Below are 24,761 nucleotides of genomic sequence, written 5' to 3'. Positions count from 1 at the left end.
ACCAACATTTGGGAAGACCTCTTGATGGACTTCATAACGGGCATGCCGAAAGTCGAGGGAGCTGATGCTATATTGGTCGTGATTGATAGATTAACAAAGTATGGCCATTTCATTGCAATCCGACACCCCTACACTGCCAAAGACATAGTTCAAATTTTTGTTAAAGAAATAGTACGACTTCATGGCTTCCTAAAAACCATAGTAACTGATCGAGATAGGGTATTCATGAGTAATTTTTGGCGGGAACTGTTCAAGGTTGCAAGGATCTCTTTAAAATTCAGTTCGTCTTACCATCCTCAAACAAACGGGCAAACCGAAGTCGTCAATAAAGCCTTGAAGATTACCTACACTGTTTCTGCATGGGTCAGCCGAAAACATGGGTGAAATGGTTAGTTTGGGCTGAGTATTGGTACAATACGGCCTACCACAGTGCAGCAGGGATGACACCATTCAAAGTCGTGTATGGGAGGGAGCCACCACCCCTCCTCAGACTGGTGGAAGAAGATTCAAAAATTGAGGAAGTAAATAGCATAATCAGGGAGCAGAATAGTATCTTGGATCACCTAAAAGAAAATCTCTGCAAAGCTCAGTCACGAATGAACAGAAACGTTGATAAGCACCGTCGGGATATCGAATTCCAGGTAGGCGATTATGTTTTCCTCAAACTTCAACCATATCGCCTTCGTTCGTTGACATCACACCCGAACGAAAAGTTAAGTCCTCGTTTCTACGGTCCATACGAAGTTATAGCAAGGGTGAGAAAGGTCGCATATAAATTACAATTCCTTGAATCTGCACAAATTCACCCCATTTTCCATGTATCCCAACTCAAGAAGCAAATTGGATCCAACATTATTTGCCAACAATTACCGACTTGCTTAGACGAAGAAGGTGAGTTGGAAGTGAAGCCTGACAACGTAATTGCTCACAGGTATAATCCACAAGGAGAATTGGAGGTGTTAGTCAAGTGGAAAGGCTTGCCAACTTGTGAAAATTCGTGGGAACTCTACACTAAAATCCACCAACTCTTCCCAATAATGCACCTTAAGGACAAAGTGCCTCTTGATAGGGGCGGTAATGTTAGGGAAAGGGTCTACGTGAGGAAGAAAGGAAGGAAAGAAACTGGACAAGGGAGAACAACTGGCCAAGTGGAAGAGTTGACTAGGAGCCAAAAGCACTTGGAGGGGCAGGCAACAGACACGCACTTTAGGAGACAAACAACAGATAATCTGAATAAGTCAGTACCCATGCCATCAGAAATTAGGACCACTGAAATATTAGGTGCTGAGGTGGCAACCAGGGAAGAGGCAAATGGCTATAAAAGGATGAATGAAATAGAGAAAGAGGGGAGAGATCAGGAAGAAGAAAAACATTAGTGAGAGCCAACCTCTCGAAAGCTGGAAAACGGTCCTAGAGTCTTGTTTTGCTTATTGTGTGTTATTTTGTGAAGGGAGAATTGTACTCAGCTTATCATTTTGATTCCAGGAATATCTGAGTGAACTATAAAATTATTTTGCTATTTCATTGATATAATCACTGTTTACATTGAACACTGTTACATTGCACTTTTTTTATACATCTCACAAATACAAACAGTCATCTCCATCACTGAAGCCAAGAAGTCATCGCCATTAGTGCAACTGAACAACAGTCAGTTGATCATTCTGGAACCAGGCTCCTATCATGTTTAAATCAACAATACAACGTGCAAAGAAAGCAAACATAGAGATAAAACTAGTCATATGATCTGAGGCACCGATATCAACAATCCATACATTATTCGGCAAGATGTGAGACACAAAATTAGACTTAGGAGTACCTTTATGAGCAATTGAGGTTGTAGTAGTATGAGAAGGAGCAATTAAGAAAACATAGGAGGTTGTCAAGCCTAAGGACCCGTGGCCATGGAAGTTTCCTCTGGAAGGGAATTGCCACAAGAGGGCCTTGTGAAATTTGCCACAGGGCTTTTTAAAATTCACTGTTGAGGGGCCTTTTTGAAATTTGTTGTGAAGCTGGCAATTGTTCCAATCAGCCTCTAAAATTCCTAACAAGCTAAAAGCTTTGAGAGAAGTCTGATGGCAGATTGGTGAATGTTGACGACGTCTAGCGAAATTTGAGATTTGTTGATATTGTTTGAAGATTTTCGGTAGGATCACTTTAGGCAATGTGTAGATCAATGATGTCTAGTGACTCCTGATATTAGATCAACAACTTTCAGAAACATCTAGCAAAATTTTGGCAAAATATGAGATTTTCTAGCAATGTTCAAAGATTTGCAATAGGGTAACTTAAAGAGATGTGTAGATCAACGATGTTTGGTGACTCCCAATGGCAAATTGATGATGTTTGACGACGTTTGGCTGAAAAATGACAATATATGACTGTTTCTGGCGAGATTTTAGAATTTCCGCAACTGTTTGTGTGCCTCTAGTAGCTTTTGTGATGAAAAAAAAATGACTCCAATGGTGTCTAAGGTATGAAACAATTTTCTGCCAATATTCCGATAGGGTTCTGACAATATTTCAGAAAATTACACCATTTTTTTCTAAGAGTGAAAAAAAAAAAAAAAAGGAAAGACAAGTCTTAGAGCCTGGGCTCTGATTCCATGAAACAAGAATGAAAATTTGAGGAATTCTTGCTTGATTTTATTCTGTAGTAAATAGGTGAATTTATACGTAATTTACAACAACAAACTAAGAAAGCAATAAGCCTAGACTAAGAAAAAGAATTAAATCAATCTAAACTAGGAAGAAGAAATATTAAGTGACTAAATCTGAATTTGAATCCCTAAAGTTTAGGGATTTATTCCTGGTTTCCTACATTAACCAACTGATGCAATAAGCCTACGTGATGAAAGAGTCTTTTCTTGCTAACATTCTGGTTAATGTTTTTCAATCATTATTATTTTTATTTATTAACAAGAAACAAGGTTTTTCGTCTGCTATTGATGAGAAGTAACTAGGATACAAGATATCAGTCTACTTTTAATTTTAGATATAGGTTATAGCATAAAAGTTTTTCATCATATTTTTATTTGAATCTATGTTGGTTAATCTTCTGTTACGTTGATGTTGTTGTTGTTGATGTTTATGCTTTGTGAACTCTATATTTTGCTTTTAATTCCAAGTCCAAAATTATGTACTGGCTAAAATGTGTTGCAATAAAATGATAGTGATGGTCTTTCTGTCAGGGCATCTTTTGCTATTTTCGCTTTTTTGTGCCTTATCCATGGCATCAAGCTTAACAATTTTGTTCTTATAAGCATAAGCTCGTTGCCATCACATACAATTATCATATTATCTCAATTATTGTGCTTCATTTTGGTTTAAATTTAAGCATAGTCACTTTTTAGTAACCATTGGTCATGAGTAACAGTTTTATCACTTCTCTACATTGTTTGTCAATTTCTTGTCAGTAATTTTTGTAAAAAGCGACCTTTCTTAAAATGGTTAATCAAAATTTAATTTTGAACTAAATTGATGCTCCCAGATTTTTGAGATGTTATTGGTTTTCTTTACAGTTTAGTAACTTCGGTTAACTGTCATTCAGAGTTATGTTAATTTACATTTTGGAATGCTTTTATGCCTATTGTGGAATATTTCTTTGTCTTTTACTCATCTCTTATCATCTTTGTGTGCTTTATCTTTTTCCTTGTTAGTAGTCTCTGCCATCTTCTACGGGTGAACTCCAGCGCACAGAATGCCTGAGATCTCTCAGAGAGATTGCCATTCCACTTGCTGAGAGGCCAGCTCGGGGTGACTTAACTGGTGAAGTATGCCACTGGGCAGATGGTTATCATTTAAATGTTAGAATTTATGAGAAACTCCTTCTCAGCGTCTTTGACATTTTAGATGAGGGGAAATTGACAGAGGTAAGCTCATTTTTGTATAATATCAGGGTAACATGAAACCAAAGCAGGAGTTGAGTTTCTAAACAATTTTGAATATCTTTCTGTTTTCTGAAATTATTGTAATAAACTTTCTATTATGCAAATAATCCATTGCAATAACTTAAAATTTTTAAGATAATATGACATAACATTCATATTGGTCATTACCCCAAGAAAAATCAATTGTAGATGTGACTACTTTTATTCAGTGATAAGAGGATTATTCATTGTAGATGTGAGAAATTTTCTTGGACCAACTACAGTTTGTTTTATTTCCAGGAAGTGGAAGAAATTCTTGAGCTCTTAAAGTCGACATGGCGCATTTTAGGGATCACAGAGACTATACATTTTACATGCTATGCATGGGTATTATTTCGACAGGTATTACACTCATGGAGCTTTTTTCTTGATGGCAAATTAACTTGTGGTCATTAAAATTACTGATAGTATTTTGTAATTATGTGGTTGTGTAATTATAGTATGCAATCACAAGTGAGCAAAGAATGTTACAACATTCCATTGACCAATTGAAGAAGATACCACTAAAAGAGCAACGGGGTCCACAAGAGAGGTTACACTTGAAAAGTTTGCTTTCTAAAGTTGAAGGTGAAGAGGGCTCTTGGAGTTTGCCTTTCTTGCAGTCTTTCTTATTGCCTATAAAAAATTGGGCAGATAAACAGCTAGGAGACTATCATGTTCACTTTGATGAGGTTTGATTCCCTTCTGCAAGCATTAAATTAACTATGTTGAAGATTGATCTCTTTCGAGGTTTAAGATTTAATGGGATCAATAATAGTTAGTCATCTATAGTTCATCTAATTTCTCATTAAACACAAATGACGATGATCTATGTGCTATTAATTTTGCTTGCCCTCAAATGCTCATGCAACCCATTAAATTTAATTATGTTTTTTCCGCTGTACTTGAACTCCTTTTCTGTCTTTTATAAAATTTAAACTTTTGTTAGAACTACAACTTTGTAAATTGTGAGTTGATTGTTCTCTTTTATAGTTGCAAAGCAACTGAACAGTGTTTTACCTAATTAACTGAGTTCTGCTTGATGAAATTTTATTGTAACTTGACCAATTAACAAACAATTAAGTTTGAGCTTAATTTTGTGGTCCATTATCAAGCTTGAACTTGGACCTCTATAGGTTAAGTTTGCATTTAAGGTTGACTGGGCTTGATAACCTGGCCACCTTGACATGAGTTTAAACTTTGTTTTTAAACTTACAAGGGTCTTAATTTAATGAAATTGTAATATTAATTGCCAATTACAGCTTGCAGACATCTATTTCTGAACACTATTTTTGAGTCTTAATGTATGAACAAAGGGCATGCGATAGTTTTTCATGAAATAAAACACTTGGTACAAGTCAGTTTCCTAGTCTTGCCACTGAGTATATAAAACTTTTCCATTTAATTGTAGGGGCTACTGATGATGGAGAATGTAGTAACTGTTGCAATGCTTTCTCGGAGGCTTTTGTTGGAAGAACCTGAAGCGGTATAGCCACCATAATTAGTATTTTTCTCAGCACAAATTATCTGATATACATAGTGTCCAAAATATATTTTTTTAAACAGATTTCTGTCTTTTAAGCTGATGGGTTGTTTGCTGGAGAAGCAAATATATGCTGAAAGACCTTTTTTTTCAGTCTGTCTGGAATTGATGCTTAATTTGAGCTGAACTCATTATGTTATTTTTTCTGTATAATTTCAAATGTCACATGGTTTATATTTTCTGCAGGCAATGCAATCTATATCTGCCTCAGATTGCGATCAAATAGAATTGTATATATCATCATCCATTAAGAATTCATTTGCAAGGGTAAGTCTTGTATCTGATTGTTGCAAATTTGGGGTTTTGTAATGTGCTATATCATTCAATCTCCTTTAATACATTTTTTAACTGCTGTAAACTATGTTTGACATGTAAATCATTATAATCCTACTTGGAAGAGGTTCTTTATCTGACTTTTGTTTTGGCTACTGGGATCTTGTTTTTCTCATAACTGTACTGATAGTTCATTAATTCAATGACATACTGGAATATTCTTGTTTGGTCAATCACTATATAATGTATGCAAGAAAAATGTTTGACCCTTTTATTTCCAGACCTTCCTATGTAACAGATGAAATGTCAAAAAGAGCTGTTCAAGGTTCAAATATTGATGCCGACTTGATATCCCTTCTGTACTCTAATATTCACACTTCTGTGCAGGTTCTACAGGCGGTTGATAAATCAGAAACAAGACATGAACATCATTTGGCATTGCTTGCTGTAGAGACTACTAAACTTCTGAGGAAAGATTCATCTATGTTCATGCCTGTTCTTTCTAAGAGGCATCCACAGGCAATTATTTTTTCTGCTTCACTTCTTCACAAGCTTTATGGGCACAAGTTGGTAAGTTGATTTGTAACTGTCGTATGGATCCCTCATACAGCATGGATTGTCACTTTAGATTTATGAGATCTTATTGTCCTCTTTAGAAACCTTTTCTCAATGGTGCTGAACATTTGACTGAGGATGTCGCATCTGTTTTTCCGGCTGCCGATAGCCTTGAGCAGTATATAATATCACTGATCACATCTGCATGTGGGGAAGATACTGCAGCTGTCTACCACAGAAAATTAGTTCCATACCAGGTGAGATCGTTCAGTTTAATTTTGATTTTGTTTTATTAATGTGAAACAGCCTCTAATAGAAATATGCTCACTTATAAAGTTACAGCGATATACCTTGAAGCTCATTCATTCAATCTTGAGTGATAATTGGAATCATTCTTGGGCATCTTTGTTTTTATGTTAGGTATACATACAAACAAAGATACTCGATTTTTGATTTGCATGCTTCTCTCTCTTTCATATGATGTCATGCTCTGTGTCCAGCTTTGCAATGGATCACTTTGCTCCTTGGACAGGTTGATATTCTGAATATGGCTAAGGAGCATGGATCTCACCCATGCATGCGGATTGAAAGTCAAAGATGGACCTGTTTTTAATCTTTCTTTCTGCACTGATACCCAGACTTAACATTTCCACATATTGTAGCATTCTTAGTGCAGTGGAATATCCAATTTTAGGGAATCCTTTAGACACTGTAAATTATAATATGCGACCACCACTGATGCTCCTCCCTTTTTGGCTATTATCTGTTGTGAGGGAGCATAAATGGCAAGAGCTTCAGTCACGAAATAATAATGCATACTGAGATTGCTGAAAGGTCTCCTGGAATAGTGTGTTAAGAATTTAACGAGCATGTATTCTGTTTTATATCAGCAAACTAAGGGGGCAAGAATCTTTGTAATTTTTCTTTTTGATTAGAAACAAAGTTTCTTGTTTACATTAGAAAAGAAAAATAAGTTAAACATGCCTTTCATCTTCTTCTCTGGATAATAGTATATATTGATTTGCCCTTGTGAAGTATTTATGCCACTATTTTACCATTCCATAAATCCAGTCTTCCAAACCATTTTTGGCTTGCAAAGACTTTTATAGAAGTGGTTAGAAGTCTAAATCTTCTGGATGTATGGTATAAAGGACCATTTGGCTATTTGGACTGTCTAAACTTCTCATTTATAGTTGTATTGTTAACATAGGTTTCAATGACCCTCCTTAGGCTATTTATGGCTAAATTATTTGTTGGACCTACTTTCTCATATTGATTGCTTTGTCTAATGATACTTTAGTTAATTTCAAATTTTTCTTAGTTAGAATTTGGTTGTCTATATTCATAAATTTGTTTGTTATCTTTTTTTACCAGATTGAGTCTATATCTGGGACATTAGTGATGCGGTGGCTTAATTCGCAGCTTGGAAGAATTTTAGGTTGGGTGGAGCGAGCTATTCAACAAGAGGTAAATACTTAGATTATTTTATTGCTTATCACAAAACTTGTTTGTTGTCTAGCCACTATTTGTCACCTAGAAATGGTCATGCTGCTGGCTAATGCATGTTTCATTAGCAGTAGCTTTTCTATTTATATGAATGTATCACCTACATTTTTCTTTCTTTTCTTGTTTATGCTCATAATAAACCTACTTTATTTTGGATCATATACTGTTTGTTGTTTCTGATCTGAACATGTGAACTTTTTATATGGAATTAAAGTTTATTCTTGTAATTCCACTATATTCACATGAAATGGAAGATTTTCTTATTTCTTTGTTACTTTTGAGCTTCTCTCTTCAAGTGGTTTATAATGCCTTTTTTTTTTTTGTTTATATGAGCATGTATCACTAACTGAACAACAGTAGACATTGAAATTCATTGTTAAAGACAGGTAGGGGGCTGGGCCAGGGCCTCGCCATTTTTGGCACGGCTTGTAGGGGCACGGCCAGCACGACTTGACAACCCATTAAAAAATAATTAAAAATTAAAAATAATTAAATAATTAAAAATTTTATTAAAAAACTGAACAGCGCCACACATTAAATTGCATGGTCAAATTATTCCTTTAATGAAAAGTCAGAAGAGTCACGTTAAGATAAATGAGAGAGAATTTTGTTGTTGAACTAAGAATGGAAAACTCAAAGTGTATGGTTTGTCTTTGTTTCCGAAATGTAATCTTGGTGTGGTAAGGGTCATTAATAAATGATGACTGAGAGAGTTTTGTTATTGAGTTGGGAGTTGAAAACTCAAATAGAAGGGTGATCTTTGTTTCAAAATGTAGTCTTATAGTAAGGGTCATTAATTAATTGTGTAACTACAAACACTATGGTTGTTAGGAAGGTACTTTAACACTAATATTATGTAAGGAGTACAGATGATCCAACGCAATCTGTTTTCAAGAAAAAAATCCACCGTTTTCTTGAAACTCCAAGTATTCTTTTGATTAAGGCTTTTCTCATACTTATTCTTAGGATATTTCTAGAGTCAAAAAGTGTTTGGAGTGGTCTATTGGGGTTCAGATACCATATTTAGTTTTTTTTTTTTTAATTTTGTTTTCTGTTTACATTAGATGCATGCTTCAGGTTGAGGTCTTTATTGTGGTATGATAGATTGTGAATTGTCAAATTGGAATATTAAATATATTATTTTGTAATATTGGGATTGTGATGCTCACATCCGGTTGCTAACGTCTGGCTCGTATTTGCTGAAACATTATTAAATTGAGAAGACTAAATATAGTGAATATGAAAAAAGTATACCTGCTTCCTACCGCATCATGCACAATATATAACTGTAACTCTTTGCACTGAAGTTTTTTAAAAAGGTTATTCATTGGTTAGCCTTAAGAGTAGGTTTTAGTTGTTAAGTTGCAGTTTGACTTAAGCTCCACTTAAGAGTACGTTCTCATTAAGTTACAGTTTGACTTAAGCTACACTTTCTGGCAACCAACGATAAACTCATTGTCTCATATGATAGGTATGTAGATTAAACAGTAACAATCACGGGCATGACAATGAACAAAGATCTCAACTTGTATGTGATTGAGGGATTTGAGCATAAGATTGCTTATTTAATCTAAGTCTTATACGTAGTTTAGTAACCATTCGCTAACTCTGTTAAGCGATTGTTAACCTAAAATATCAAGCCTAAAAGTGAATAAGTAACAACAATATTCATGCTATAACAGTAGTTCCATATATTTCAATTATAATTTTTGGTGACTTTTGCTTTTGCTTTCTTAGCTCTTTCTTTAGAAATTGAACTTATCTTTGGATAATTCTTTTGCAGCGGTGGGACCCAATCTCACCTCAACAACGGCATGGCAGTTCAATTGTTGAAGTTTATAGGATTGTTGAGGAGGTATGAATTTGTGTAGCTGTTTCAAGTCTATTGTGTTCTTTTATAGTGATATAAACTTTAGAAAAATCACACCTCAAAAACTAACTATTGAGATAGAAGAGTTCAAGGCCGTATAAACCTCACATTAGTTATTCATATATTTTCAATGTGGGATCAAAGTCTTATACTTTTATTTAGGATTCTAACAAACCCCCATATTCCGCAGCTCTAGTGTCCATGCAAGTTGACTGTGCGCTAACTCCTTGCTAGCACCGGTCAAACACTACAATGCCGACGTCACCATCCGTACCGCACAATTGCAACTAGGAGACATAAACCACATAGTGATGACTCTGATACCAAATTATATAAATTTTAGGAGAATCACACTTCAAAAGTTAACTATTGAGTTGGGAGAGCCCAAGATCATATAAACTTCGCACTAGTTGTCCATATTTTCCAATATGGGATTCAAGTCTCATACCTTACACTTGGGACCTGTTAGGATTGGGACACTTGTCCCCAATCCAATAGCTCATTTCTTTTATAAATATATATGTTTGAGTTTTAAAAGGGAGGAAAATATTAGGGTTTGGGTTTGGGTTTGAGGGCAGCCACCTTTGGCTGATTTAGGGAGGTCTCCGGCGCCTCGAATAGCCGGAAAATGGGAGATCTCCGGCGCCTCGAATAGCCGGAAAATGGGAGATCTCCGGCGTCTCGAATGGCCGGAAAATGGGAGGTCCCGAATTCCTCGAATTATTCGGTTTATCTTGTAATGTTTTTAGTAATGAAATATTTTAGTTATTATGTGTTTTGTGTTTTGATTTTGTGTTGTGATTGAATAAATGTTGGGTTCCTAACAGGACCCTAATATATGATTTTGCTATGAAGTAATTAAGTGGTGGATTCCCATATTTCATACACATTATCTTTTTGGTCTGATGTTCCTTAATACAATAGCATGGCAGCCAAGGTTTTATTGTGGTTAAGGCATGATACTGAGGAAAAGATGGGATGTACTACTTGTGCTTACAAGCTAACCATAGAAGATGAAAAGAATTATTACCCATGTGATATATTTTTAATCAACCCTAAAAAGTGGAAATTTAATGTTTTGAACTTTTTGGGTGATCAGATTAGTAAGAATAGAAAGATTTTTGGTGTTCACAAAGAGGAAGATATCTGTTCATTTTACGATAGAGTTTGACTTATAGCTTCCCTATAAGCATAGCAAAAGAAATTTGAGAGAATTCTTTCTTAATCCCTTCAAATTGGGAGGTATTTTTGACCCATGTTTAGTTTTTGATTATTGGGAGCTTATGTTTGTTTTTCTGTTGATTTTCAAATTAATATTTCTGGCTATATGTTATGTATAGTACAACTCTTTCTTGCTTTTTGAAGCTTGCCTTTCTTTAGTGGTTTACTTGTTTGCTTTTGTATTGCTTTTATTATTGACAAATTTTTACAGTGTCTTGTAATAAAAAATTATGTATTTTCAGTTGAATTAGAAGTACTCTTTTATTTTTCTCCTGTGTATAAGCTTCATGAAAATATCTTTTGTTGTTATATTGATCTAGATGTTCATCCATACTGATCAAATGACAGATTTAATATTATGAACTTATACAATTAGTAACATTGATTTTCTATAACTAATGTCTCAAATGCAAATTAGATTCTAACAACTTTGAAAGTACATCTGGTATGGGTAAAATTTGATAAACACCAATAATATGCACATTTGCTCATTGTACTAAAATGTTTGGCATGAGATTTGGTTTTTATGGGAAGGGATTTAATCAGTGGTAATCTAATCATTGTTTTGACCCAAGTGTGATTAGACACTTTCATTTCAGTTGTAGACCTTTGTTTGTGGAGGTTTAGCATGTTACAGTTTGAAAGACAGTTCCTTTCATAATGAATGATTTTCATTTGATTGCAGACGGTTGATCAATTCTTTGCCCTTCAAGTTCCAATGAGGTCTTCAGAATTGAGTGCACTGTTTCGTGGCATAGACAACACATTTCAAGTGTACTCAAATCATGTTATTGACAAGTCGGGTATGTTCTGCATTCTCATTTGATGGATTATAGTCTTTTGCCCAGTTTTGAGGTATTTTCAGTGTCTTTTTTCGAAAGTTGCTTATTTTAACTGATAATTTAGGAATTTTTGTATTCCTAATTTTAGGTTTCTTACTGGAAGTGATTTTGAGTTTCTTGTTACGAGAAGAGTTTTGGTTTCTGTTTCTGATGTAGGACATATTAGACATGAGAGTATGTTTAGTGTCTATTTTATTTAAGGCTTGTCCTTTGTATTTCCTATGCAATGTGTATTTCTGTCTTCTTTTGTGGTATTACCTATTGTAGCTAAGACTTATTTTAATTATCTTTTTTGGTAGTATTAGGATTTTCTAGGTTTAACCATTACATGTGTGTGATATGTTACAAATTGCCGATGATGTTGAGACATTAATGTTTCTTTCCCACCAAGTTATCCCCTTAACTTCTTCCACTTTTTTTTTCCTCTCTATCCTGTCTTTATTGATTTTTCACTTCTGGTTCTCCACCTGAACCTAAGAAACTTGTACCCATTGTGCGGAAGTGAATATTTTTACATATTAAATTAATCTGTTATCATCTTTTGCTATTGCCACTTTTACAGCATCTGTTTCCTACATTTCAACATTTTACTAAATGGGCATTGAATTTTTTATTTTGGCATGTAGGTAGCAAGGACGATTTAGTTCCACCTGTGCCTGTCCTCACACGATACAAGAAGGAAGCTGGAATAAAAGCTTTTGTGAAGAAGGAACTATTTGACCCTAGGATGTCAGATGAAATAAGATCAACTGAAATTAATGTCTTGACGACACCAACTCTTTGTGTTCAGTTAAATACTCTACATGTGAGTTCTGGCCTTAACTACTCGATGTTAGTGAAGATCGATTTTTAATATTGCTTCTTATGTTGTTTCCGTTGAAAATCTTATGTTTTGCTTTTGGATTTCTTGATTGCCATAAGATTCTGATAATAGAATTCATTGTCCAGAGTAAAATATGTGGGCTTTGTGTTCTGGCTACACTTAATTTCAATTTAGTTATATGAAAAATCATTTGCTGATGCAAATTTTTATTATTATTATTTTCCATTGACAGTATGCAATTAGTCAACTAAATAAGTTGGAAGACAGCATTTTGGAGCGCTGGGCAAGAAAAATGCCTCGTGAACAATTTGTCTGTATGTATCTAAACATGAAAATTATGCTTTTAATCTTCTCATTTACATTATTTTGATTGAAATTTAATACCTTTAGTTGGAATGCTTTTGTTTAACCAGTAACCTCATGCTTCTATTCAGATGCCACCTTTTAATTTACTGTAGTTTACAATCATTTAAAACACATCCTTCTGTTGTCTCCTCTGGAGTGTTAACGAATGATTGCTTGTTTCACTAATCTTTTTATTGGTAGGGAAATCAGTGGATGAGAATTCCAAAGTCACTCAGAAGGATACATTTGAAGGGAGTAGAAAAGAGATAAATGCCGCTATTGACCACATTTGCGAGTTTACTGGTATTTTTTTTCTTTGTTTCCAAGTCTAATTTCTTTGAAGAAAAATACATAATTGCTAATTATTATCCCTTTTCCATGTTGCAGGTACCAAAATAATTTTTTGGGATTTGAGGGAGCCATTTATTAACAACTTGTATAAACCGAGTGTTTCCAGATCTAGGTTGGAAGCAATAATTGAACCACTTGATATGGTAAGCTATGTCACATTTTAGGCCCCGTAGCAATTTGTCTCCTGGGGAACCATAGCTGAGTATGGGTTTGAACTAATAGTGTAGTCATGTAACAAGAATTTTATCCATACATACTAAACCCCATAGCAACTTGGTTGGAGTATATTCCTTGTTAAGCATTTTTTCTTTACGTATTTACTATAGCATCTGTTGTAGCTGTGAAACGCAAATACAGACAAGGATGAAAAATAGTATTCATATCATCTGCAAAATTTCCAAACTCAAAAGGTTTAAACAAATCGGATCTGCTGTAACCACTAAGGAATTCTCTGGGTCACCTGTCAGTTTTAAGACTAGAATTAACAAACATATACTTATCTGAGAAATTTAATTAGCAGAGTCATTTATTTAAACTTGTATATATATTTATACTGAGATTGAGGCTGTTTGACTCTCTGCAGGAACTAAATCAATTATGTGATATTATTGTGGAGGCGCTTCGGGATCGCATCGTAACTAGTCTACTTCAAGCATCACTGGTATGTGCAATGTTTGTATACAGATTGCGAAGTATCCTTCGAAGTATATTTTTTGTTAATAATATTTCTCTTTCCAGGATGGTCTATTACGTGTCCTACTAAATGGAGGCCCATCACGAGTTTTCTTACCTAGCGATGCAAAACAGTTGGAAGAAGACTTAGAAATTTTAAAGGTATTGCCCAATAACTCATCAAATGTGAAGACAGTAGGAGCATTTATTATATGGGAAAAGAGACGGGCTGTTAGATGTTGCTGCTTTCAAAGCATATAAAAGTTAATCGATCTCATGTTGAAAATCTAATTTGATGCTATGTGATAATTTTGTTATGTTAACTTGGTTGAAACTAGATATTTACCATTAACAAAGTTTGGGTGTCTTTCAATAGGAATTCTTTATTTCTGGGGGAGATGGGCTTCCTCGAGGAGTGGTAGAAAATCAAGTCGCACGTGCTCGGAATGTGATAAAGCTGCATGGCTATGAGGTCAGTTATTGTGCTGCAGTTCAAATGTTTCTTAGGGAGCCAAATCACGGATGCTTTCTACTTAGGAAAATTTAGTTAGCATCTCCAATAAGGCTATTAATTACAGTTGTATATGAAATAATACCCTTTTCTAGTGCTAGTATTATTACTATCGCAGAAGTCAACCTGGTCCGATTGTTAACTACTTGTAGCTCTTTATGTCATGTTTACTAATCGATAATCGTTCACAGACACGAGAGCTGATAGAGGAATGTAGAGCAGGAAGTGGTGCAGATTTGCAGGGTAGCACCAGAGGCAGATTAGGGGCCGATACGGACACTTTAATAAGAATTTTATGTCACAGGAGTGATTCAGAGGCCTCTCAATTTCTAAAGAAACAGTACAAGATACCCAAGTCTTTGGCCTAAGCATACATGAATCTTTAGAATTCAGTGTCAGTGCTCGTTCATTTTTAGTACCGGCTTTGTACTATAATTTTAATGTTTTGAGAATGTGATTATACTTTTTTTTTTCCCCTTTTTTGCATTAATTTCTTTTATTCTTTTCCATTTATTCGTCTTTTGTACAATATGTGAGAAGCAACTCTGTTAAAGAATTATGAAATTTGCATCCTTTTTCTTTCAGATCCAACGAGATTATTGTAGTTAGGGCTAAATTCAATCTAAATTGAATTTGAGCTCGGTTTAATTTACATGGAACCGAATGTGAGTTCGTTAAACTTGCTTCAAAAGAGTTTCAGTTTAACTTGTTTCAAAAAAGTTAAACTCGAGTTTGAGTTCGTTATAAACTTTGAACTTGATTCGTTATTAAATAGTGTTGTTTTAATGCATATTAGTCAAAATAACATCATTTTATATTGAATTTTTTATGTTTATAAGTTTGACGAATTGAACAATACTAAAACTTGAGTTTGAGTTTTAACTCTAGCTTAAAAATATAAGTTTAAATAAATTTAATTCAAATCTATCCATAATTTGAGCTATGGTTATGGTTATAATTACGGTTCTAAACTTTGTATATTTATTTAATTTATTGCGGATGTTTTACGATTTAAATGGTCAATTCATTAGCAATTTTGGAATTCGTAGTTCAGAAAATAATTTGGGAAACCACCTCAGACTACAGTAATTGTTCATGGTAGTATTTGAGGCTTGATCGGGGTGTTTTTTGCACCAAAAATAAGGATTGAATCATAACAATGTTTTAATTTTTCGGTTTACTCGGGACTTTTTCTTTTTTTCTTTCATTTAATTATAGAAGGGAGGATGGTTATTTTACATCCCAACTATTTTAAAACAATAATTTTTTACCCTTAAAATTAAAAAATAATAAATATTCATAATTTTTTCTGTGAGATTTATTTGTAAAAAGTATTTAAATAATTTTATTTATTTAATATTTAATATTAATTATAATTTTAAAAATAAAAATATCTATCAAAACATAAATTTATTCTTATTTAGATATTAATAATCATATATCATTATATAATTTAATATTAAATTATTTTTTATTTTAAAACTATTCAACTATATAACAATACATTATTATTAATATTTAAATTAATACTCTTTATAAATTCACGTAACTTTATTATTTTTTGTTATTTTATAAAAACTTCTACAATCCATTCAAGTTTCTTCTCCTCCCCTCTACTCATAAAGCTATAAAATAAGTTCCTGTATTCAAACAAAAAGATTCAGCTTGCAATTCAAACATCAGTTCACAAAGCATAACAAGTAAAACGTTTTTAATTATACGAACCACATTAAAATCAGGGGAATTGAAATTTACACACACATTTCACTGCACTTATACAATTTTACTCAACCATTTTTCACTTATATAATTATACCATAAACTCTAATATAATATCAAGTTTACTCTCTTCTTCGACTTTAAAAACATAAGTTTCAGCCAACTTTTCACTGCAAATTAATCAATTATTTTGTCAAAATCTTACATAAAACTCATTTTAATAGAAGTAAGTATTGACCCAAATGCCTGTAATTTTATCTATACACAATTAAAAATCTTAAAATTTCATGTACATAAACTTTGTTAGGAAAATGAGATTTTATTGATAAATGTTGTTTTTTTAAGTTAAAATATTAATTATTTAATCGAACAAATTTATTTGATTAGGTCGAATGCATGTTTATGATGTGTTTGTGGTAAAAATGATACAAAAATGTAACAGGAGAAGAATAAATGATAGACACGCCCTGTCTAGGCGCGCTTAGAGAATTTTTATTGCAAAAAATTATAGTTTTTATTTTTTAACCTTGTCAAGTTAAGTTTTTATGTTTTTAACATTACGAAGGAGGGTTAATCGGAATAATTAATGTAAACAAACATGGTATTATACATTCTAGGCAAAACATACGTATAATATTATTAATTTTTTGAGTTTATAAAGATTTCTTTAAAAATAATAACAATGAAAAAATGCATGGGTATTTTGAATGTGTTATTTTATTAATCAATCATGAACATCATTCGTTAACAAGATTCACATAAAAGAATGACCATATATATTTTAAACTAAACAACAACACTTGGCGTATCCAAAACATTTACTGATCGTCCCTGGATGCTTTGAAGCACAAAATTCAGTGCATTGAGGAATAGTGCAAGGCTCTAATATAGTACAATATCCTTGTGCCTCCACAGATAATGTAACTGTCATTTCATAAAATTAAATATTCACATTTACATTAAAAATAAAAAATAAATAAATTTATTCGATTTAGCAATAGAAAGCATCATTATCAATCTCAATCTCTCTCGTGGTATCTAAATTTTAGAACCTACATTCAACTTTTTATATGATAAATTTATTAACCAAAAAATTTGATAGAATTTCATGAAATTCTACAAATATTGAAGTAAAAAACTTAAATAATACAACTTTTAAGACTTATCCATAAATATCATCTTAAATTTGTAATAGATAATTTTGAATGAAATATCAACAATCAAAAAAATAAATAAATAAAAAGAAAGAATGTTGATGTGTACTTAAAAGAGTTTACCACACGAGAATACGAAGAAAAACAATGCGAAGAATAGAAAGTGTTTTAAAAAGGCCATTTTTTTTCTTTAGGAGATAAAATTTGAGTCTTATATGTGTAAAGTTATTAAACACACACACACACATATATAAAATGGTGGTGAATCACATGTTTTGTAATTTAATTATAATAATGTATATTTGGTAATTAGTTTTTATACATATAGTAATTATATGTATATATGGTAATTTTATATATAGTAATTATATATATACATGTTACTTTATATATATATATACACACACACATAGATACGCACGCGCGTGCACACACACTTTAATCTTATTACTATATATATTTGTATAATAATAATGTGTTGTACATATATGAAAATTTTCCTAAAACACTCTAATCTCACCTTGCCTAAATATATAGTCTCCATGTAATCTAGAAACATCATTGATTTATAAACTTATAAAGGATTGCCAACTAGACGGGCTGGCCTTATGTACACCAAAACTAACCAAAAGTTTGATTCACGTGTAAATCGGTAGATCCCACCATGTGGGTGAGAAATATTCAACCTAGTCTATTTTTATACATCATTAGTTTAATTTTTTATTTTATTTTTGTAAAATAGATACTAAAAAATTTACAAAATTTAATAAATATATCGTGTTACCGATTAAACAGTATGATAAGTCACAATAATATCTATTTGAGACTAAATATTTTTGTTAAAATTAAGATTTATGAGATCACATTGATTTACACATGAATCAAACTTTTGGCTTAGTTTTGGTATGCATAAGATCAATCCCTTTGGCTCGGCAACCCTATACAAGTCCATAAATTAAGGATGTTTATATTTAGGCAATGTGAGAATAGTCTTTTAATTATAGTATGAATTTTTGTGAAATAAATATAAAAAATTTTGTAAGCGTCAATCAATACATCATGTTATCGATTAAATATTATGACAACTCACAATAATTTATATTTAAGATTAAATCATTGAAATAATGCATGATGAAGATGGAGAAATTGAAAAGAAATATGTGTGGCTCATTTTACGTGATAGTGATAACACTAATAGAGATATAAATATTGACATTGATCTTATAAATAATTTATTGAAAGATTATATATTTTTTAGTTGATATTTTTCTTTTCCACTAAAGAACTAATTAGTCAAATTTATTTCGAATAAATTTATTTGATCATATGTTTTTCGGATAACTCTATATAGTTTTAAATGAAATATACCTATAATTTTTTTTAGTTTATCGAGATTTAAAAAATAATAATAATAATAATAACGAAAGGTAAAGGATAAATACTGCACAAATATAACAATTATGAAAGTTTTATTTTATTAATCAGTTTCGAATAATATTTACTATGAATATTATTCGTCAATAAGATTTGAACAGAGTCATGACTGCAAAGTCTTAAGTTAAACAACAACACTTGGCGTTGCTAAAGCAACGACCGATCAATCCTGGATACTTTGAAGTGCAGAATCGGGTGCATCGAGAAACAGTGCAAGGCTCTACTATATCACAGTATCCTTGTGCCTCCACAGATAACGCAACTGTCGTTTCATAAAATATGAAATATTAACATTTATATTAAAAACCAAAAATATTAACATTAATAAACAAATGAAAAAAGAAGGCATAAAATAAAGAAAGAAAGAAATAGGAAGAACTGAATATTAATGCAGTACTTAAAAGAGTGTTTTACCACATGAGACTAGTAGGACAAGGACTAATAGGAGGAAAACAGAGTGTTTTGAAACAACCATTTTTGTTTTTAAAAATAAATTTTGAGTTTCTCATGTATAAGCTATTTTACACACCTATATATATATATAATTCAAGTAACAGACACAAATAGATACATATATGTATATGGAAATATAGGAAAATTAAAGTAATATATATATATATTACTTTAATCAAATTATATAATTTGAGTATATTTACCATATATATTTATGCCCTTATTATATACTAAACATATATGAAAATTTTCCTAAAAGACTTGAATCTCACATTACCTAAATATATAGTTTGCTTGTGATTTATAAACATCCTTGCTTTATAAACTTGTAACGGATTAGCCGAAAGAGTTGGTCTCACACACAAAAACTAAGCGAAAAACTTTTATATGGAAATATATGAAAATTAAACTTTTATATATATATTACTTTAATCAAATTACTATACACATGATTTATAATAATTTACAATTTTGAGTATATTTACTATATATATTTATGTAAATATTATATACCATACATATATGAAAGTTTTCCTAAAAGACTTATAACGGGTTAGCCAAAAGAATTGGTCTCACACACACAAAAATTAAGATTAAAGTTTGATTCACATGTAAATAGGTGGATCCTCTCATGTGTGCAAGAAATTTAGGGTTTAATTTGTTCCTTTACGTCATCATCATCATCATCATCATGTGTGCAAGAAATGTAAGCTTCAATAAATACATCGCATCACTGGTTAAATATTATGACAACTCATAATGATTTTTATTTGGGACTAAATAATTGAAATTATGCATGATGTAGATGAGAAAATTGAAAAGGAAAATGTATTGTCTATTTTGCATGATAATGAGTGATATCACCAGTGGATGGAGATATAGATACTGACAGTAATTTTAAGATGATATGAATGATTAAGAGGAAAATAATATGTTTTTTAATGATATTTTTCTTCTCCACAAAAGAATTTATTAGTCAAATTCATTTCTAACATTTCTTTTAATATCTAAGTGGGTGGAGATGCGTTACTAAACCTATTCCAAACACGGATCTTCAAACTTTTTCCTAAGTCTCTTTGGAAATATGTTAATGATTAAATTTTTACTTAGAGTGGTTTGAGTTGTAAGGGCTTTAATTGTTTTAGTAGAAAAAAATTAAGTATGAAATGTTTTGATTATTTTGATTTGATTAATGGGTATGAGAATAAAAGATATGTTAATGATTGAAACAAAAATAATTTTTTATTATAAAGTTACACATTTAATGTATAGTCACATATTTATATTTATATTTTTTGTTATATTGTTTATTTTGTTTGAAGAAGTTTAAATCTAGATTCTTTTGTTATCTTTTGCTTTTTATCTGAGCTAGTAAAATTTGATAAGGTAATTTTAGGATTATCATTTATATTACTTTTAATTTTTGGTAGTGAAACACTCGATTATTTTGATCTTACATCAATGATCTAATGTTTTTTGTAGTCATATTCTGATTACTCTTTTCTTTTTCTTTTTTTTCGAAAACAAACCGTTAATTTTATCATAACAAACTCCTTGCTGTGAGTTGGGTTTTGTTTTGGAAACATTGTTAACTCTAAAGTGAAAGAAAAACAAAATGAAAAATATAATAAAATACTTTAATTTGATTTTTTGAATTCTGCATATTTTTATTAGTTTATTCAAAATGTATATTTTACGATATAATATAATATATAATACAAAATATAAAATATTAGTTATTTAATACATAATACAATATAAAATTTGAATATCATGACATTGGCGATATGAGAATATAAAGCAACAAATGAAATTGAGTCTTTGTCCAAGAAACAATGTGGCTTTGATCCAGGGTGAAACCAAAATCAAAGCTGAAACCTTTTTAATTTCATAAAAATTGGATTGGAACCAATTTGTGGTTGGTCTGATTCTAGCTCCAATTGAGTAATATGCTCCCTTAGTTTAATTTGTACAAATATCTTAGGTTACATAAGGTTACTCGATATATTATTGTTATTTTAATATTTATTGTAACTTTTGAGTTTGTCTTTACCACTGTTAAAAAAAAAAATTCGTATTTAAATAAACTTCGTTCGGTACATTATAGATGTCATTGTGTTCTTAGAATTGGTTATGAGCACATATAAGATAATAAATAAAAAATTATTAAAATCTCTTCGTCTTTAATGTTTAATTTTTATTTTTATGTCAGGACACGATTCTTATTCAACAATTTATGATAATAATGATTCGAAAAAGCATATGAACAAGAGTTTGGGCAAATTTGGATTACTCTAAGTTCAAATTGTGACTCAGTGAAAATTAAGTTCTTTTTAAATTAAAGTACACTTCTATAAATCATACATCAAATAAAATTCATTTAATTATTCAAATATAAAATATTAGAGTTGATGATGTATATGATTGGATATATCATCATCATCATCATCATCATCGTTATGTGTTAGATTTTAAGGAATCAACTTGTGTCTTACCACTTGGACCTTTCATCCGTATGTAAACCCTATATTCATCAAAAGTCATGGCTTCATAAAGGGGTGGTCGGTTCTTTGTCACCAGCTTCTTCATTGGTTGAATCGATTTATCACTTTTTGGATTATAGAAGAAAGCCAATGACACACGTTCTTTCCCTGAATTCACTATCACTCGATGCTCCACGCTCTTGTAAATGGCGTTGCTAAGTACCTGTTTATATTTTAACAACACTACTTCAGTATACTTTATAGTACTAATACTGAAAAGATATACATAATTTATTTATTTATACCTGAATTTGATCTCCAATGTTGACAATGAAAGCATTTGGAGCAGGCTTCACAGTGATCCAGTTATGGTATTTTCGTACCTGAAGTCCAGCAACGTTTTCGTCAGGCAAGAGAAGGGTGATGCCACCAGGGTCTGAGTGTGGAGAGAGGCCAAGAGTAAGGTCAGGCTGTGGACATTTTGGGTAAAAATTTACCCTTAAGCATGCACCGATTTCCTCTCCACCAAATGCATTTTGAAGTTCATCTTCTCCAAGTCCAAGATTCACAGATAGAACCTTCATTAGGATTCCACATAATTTCACCATTTCTTCTCCATATTCAGCTACCAATTCCCTGCAGGAAGTGGGCAGAGCAGGCCATTTGGTAGGATTTCTGAGGGAGAGAGGCATAAAATTAAGAAAGAAATAATCACACCAATCAAGTTTAGCCCCTTTCTCAACACCCAAACGACTGCCGTAGCCTTCATAAGTATCAGGCGAGTTGGCATACTCTTGCTTAATCTCCAGCGGCAGTTTGAAGAATTCACGCCACACCTCTCGCATGTTTCTCATAAGCTGATGGCTAACTCCATGGTTAACAATTTGAAAGAAACCCCACTCACGACATGCCCTTGAGATGCTCTTTAGAGTGTCGTCTCGGAGGATTCGGTCGTTACTGAAAATATTTTGGAGATCAATTACAGGAATGTTGACATGGGGATCAAACTCTGTGCTCACTGAAGGCCTGTGAAGGATGGGCTTGATGTATCTCTCTGGAATCGAAGTTATGCCACTTTCAGATAAAGATTGGACTCGAACAACAGGCTCAGGCCAACTCTGAAGACACTCCATTCTGTGGCTGGTAATAATGTATGATAACAGAAGGGGATATTGAGAGGTTTATATAAGGATGAAATGAGGTTTAATTTCGGCGCCGTGAAGAAATTGATTTGCTGATGTTTATCACACCATAGCCCAACCATTTGGCTACTTGCCGACTTGGCTACTTGAGTGCCACAAGTGAGTGCCATTTCACTGGGCAAATTTATCCACGTGCCTTTTTAGGAACAACTTACATATTAATAATACAATAATAGAAAACTGGATTGGATGAACTCAAAATTTAATATCAATGACAGTGAGTTTGTGTCTGTCAACTTACTTTTTCCTCTATTTATTTTGTTTAGCTTTGAAAGTAAAGAGTGTTGTGCTAATACCCATAATCAAACGGCAAAGCTTTACATATGTAGTTATGTTTTGGTTTACAGAGCTCAACTTCAAAGCTCTTGCATTGAATCCGGCATTTTTATTTTTTTCAATTGCTAACCATTCCACAAATACACACTTGAGTATAGGAGTCGATATAAATCGAACCAAGTTTAAATATCTCTTACTTTGAGTTCGATTTAAACAAAAAATAGTTCAATTCAAATATGTCTCAAATTTGTCAAATTAAAATTAAAAATAATTCAAATTAAAATGATTCAGTTCAAATTTAACTTGATTTACTCTGAGTTAAACTTTTTCTAACTCAAATTTAATCCATTTTAAAATGAATTAATTTTTTTAGTCAAATTAGATTCTGATTTGAATCAAATTAAATTGAATTAAATTAATTTTTAAATTTAAATTAATTCAATTTAAATCCAGTTATCATACCACGACTAGAGTGCCCAAAGTGAGTTGGCACACAATAAAAGAATGTGAAATTATTTTAATTTGTAGTGGTACATTAATTGTTAAGATGATGCGCGCACTGAATCTGAAAGGTCTATAATTTCTCAATTCTCTATATAATTTAACGAGAACTGTAGTGCCGACATGCTGCATCATGTATCTCATTATCAAGAGGGTCACGCTTATTAAATACGGCGACTTCTAAGTAGCCGCGGCGTTATTGGAGGACGCCCTTTCAACGAGAAAAAATATTGATTTTTTGTTTTTTAAATTGGATAATTAATAATTGGAAAAGGAAAAAGATAAAAGATCTGGTGGTGAGGGCAGACTCTGGTTATAATAATTTGGCCGACATCAAATTACTGCTCTCTGAGTCCAGATTTTCATCACGTGCTCTTTTTTAATACTTGCCTTGCCTGTAATCTCAATTGTTTACCGTAAATATTTTATAAGTACACCCATGATTTAATAAATTATTTAATAAAAATCGTTGGAAATAATATACTAACTTGTCTCTTTTAATATTTATAATCACATGGTTTTTACATACATTACATCTAGGGAATTATGAATGTATAAGATCTTGAGTGTATCTTAAATGATCAAAATGAAATCATCGTAATTATGAAATTACAATACTTCCCCTGATGATTGAACAAGACTGAAAGTATTTTCAAGATAAGTGAGTTAAGTGATATAAATTTCACGTTATCAAGGTTTGGAGTCTCAAAAATGTACTTTTGATAACAAAGTAAAGATGAAATAAATTTAAAATAAATATAAGAATTAAAATTTAAGTTATAGGACTAAGTTCCCTACTTACGGGGTGATTTAACACTCACTCCTCTATTTTCATATATTGCAAGTAATAAATAATTATGAGAATTGTAATTAGTAAGCATGAAGCCGACATGAAGACAACAGCTTTTGGGAATCAATTACATTGTAATTGTAATCGATCGATCTCGTCTTCATCATCTAAGAAGACGATTTCTCTTTTCAAACAATGTCTCTTGATGTTAGATGGGTTGGAGTGTAGTTGAGGCAGGTCATCGGAAAAAGGGAAACGGTCGGGAGGGACAGATGACCGACGATGACACCTGAGAAAGTGAACGGATTTTGAAACTAAACCCTAGGGGGG

The 24,761-nt window shown here is 32.1% G+C and overlaps 2 protein-coding genes and 1 long non-coding RNA gene across 5 annotated transcripts in view; 1 reads left to right on the top strand and 2 right to left on the bottom strand.

Annotated features, from left to right (window-relative positions):
* Window positions 1-15,003, top strand: part of LOC123207333 (protein unc-13 homolog) — a 29,152-nt gene extending 14,149 nt beyond the window's left edge. For 2 of the 3 annotated variants that reach the window (XM_044624708.1, XM_044624707.1), the window contains exons 10-27: window positions 3,662-3,871; window positions 4,169-4,270; window positions 4,369-4,599; window positions 5,319-5,393; window positions 5,637-5,717; window positions 6,111-6,293; window positions 6,380-6,535; window positions 7,653-7,745; window positions 9,568-9,639; window positions 11,561-11,678; window positions 12,344-12,522; window positions 12,773-12,854; window positions 13,087-13,188; window positions 13,273-13,379; window positions 13,820-13,897; window positions 13,975-14,070; window positions 14,285-14,380; window positions 14,611-15,003. In XM_044624708.1, the coding sequence (XP_044480643.1) occupies window positions 3,662-3,871; window positions 4,169-4,270; window positions 4,369-4,599; window positions 5,319-5,393; window positions 5,637-5,717; window positions 6,111-6,293; window positions 6,380-6,535; window positions 7,653-7,745; window positions 9,568-9,639; window positions 11,561-11,678; window positions 12,344-12,522; window positions 12,773-12,854; window positions 13,087-13,188; window positions 13,273-13,379; window positions 13,820-13,897; window positions 13,975-14,070; window positions 14,285-14,380; window positions 14,611-14,787 (2,238 nt within the window). In that variant the 3' untranslated portion in view covers window positions 14,788-15,003. The remainder of the gene's footprint in view (window positions 1-3,661; window positions 3,872-4,168; window positions 4,271-4,368; window positions 4,600-5,318; window positions 5,394-5,636; window positions 5,718-6,110; window positions 6,294-6,379; window positions 6,536-7,652; window positions 7,746-9,567; window positions 9,640-11,560; window positions 11,679-12,343; window positions 12,523-12,772; window positions 12,855-13,086; window positions 13,189-13,272; window positions 13,380-13,819; window positions 13,898-13,974; window positions 14,071-14,284; window positions 14,381-14,610) is intronic. The other variant, XM_044624709.1, reaches the window with a different exon arrangement.
* On the bottom strand, window positions 10,079-10,603 carry LOC123207334. The gene is made up of 2 exons (XR_006500313.1): window positions 10,485-10,603; window positions 10,079-10,116 (listed from the first exon to the last, which is right to left on the bottom strand). It is a non-coding gene; the product is annotated as an uncharacterized LOC123207334 (long non-coding RNA).
* A 6,530-nt stretch (window positions 15,004-21,533) lies between the features above and the next one.
* Window positions 21,534-22,842, bottom strand: LOC123207332 (jasmonate-induced oxygenase 2-like). Its single transcript, XM_044624706.1, has 2 exons — window positions 21,968-22,842; window positions 21,534-21,885 (listed from the first exon to the last, which is right to left on the bottom strand). Exons 1-2 carry the CDS (start codon window positions 22,793-22,795, stop codon window positions 21,637-21,639), a joined length of 1,077 nt encoding a protein of 358 aa, XP_044480641.1. The 5' UTR covers window positions 22,796-22,842; the 3' UTR covers window positions 21,534-21,636.
* Window positions 22,843-24,761: the final 1,919 nt, after the last annotated feature.

Source organism: Mangifera indica, unplaced genomic scaffold (genome assembly GCF_011075055.1).
Source record: "Mangifera indica cultivar Alphonso unplaced genomic scaffold, CATAS_Mindica_2.1 Un_0072, whole genome shotgun sequence".
NCBI lineage: Eukaryota > Viridiplantae > Streptophyta > Magnoliopsida > Sapindales > Anacardiaceae > Mangifera > Mangifera indica.
Note: the sequence above shows the minus strand (reverse complement) of the source record. Positions and strands in the feature narration are given on the sequence as shown.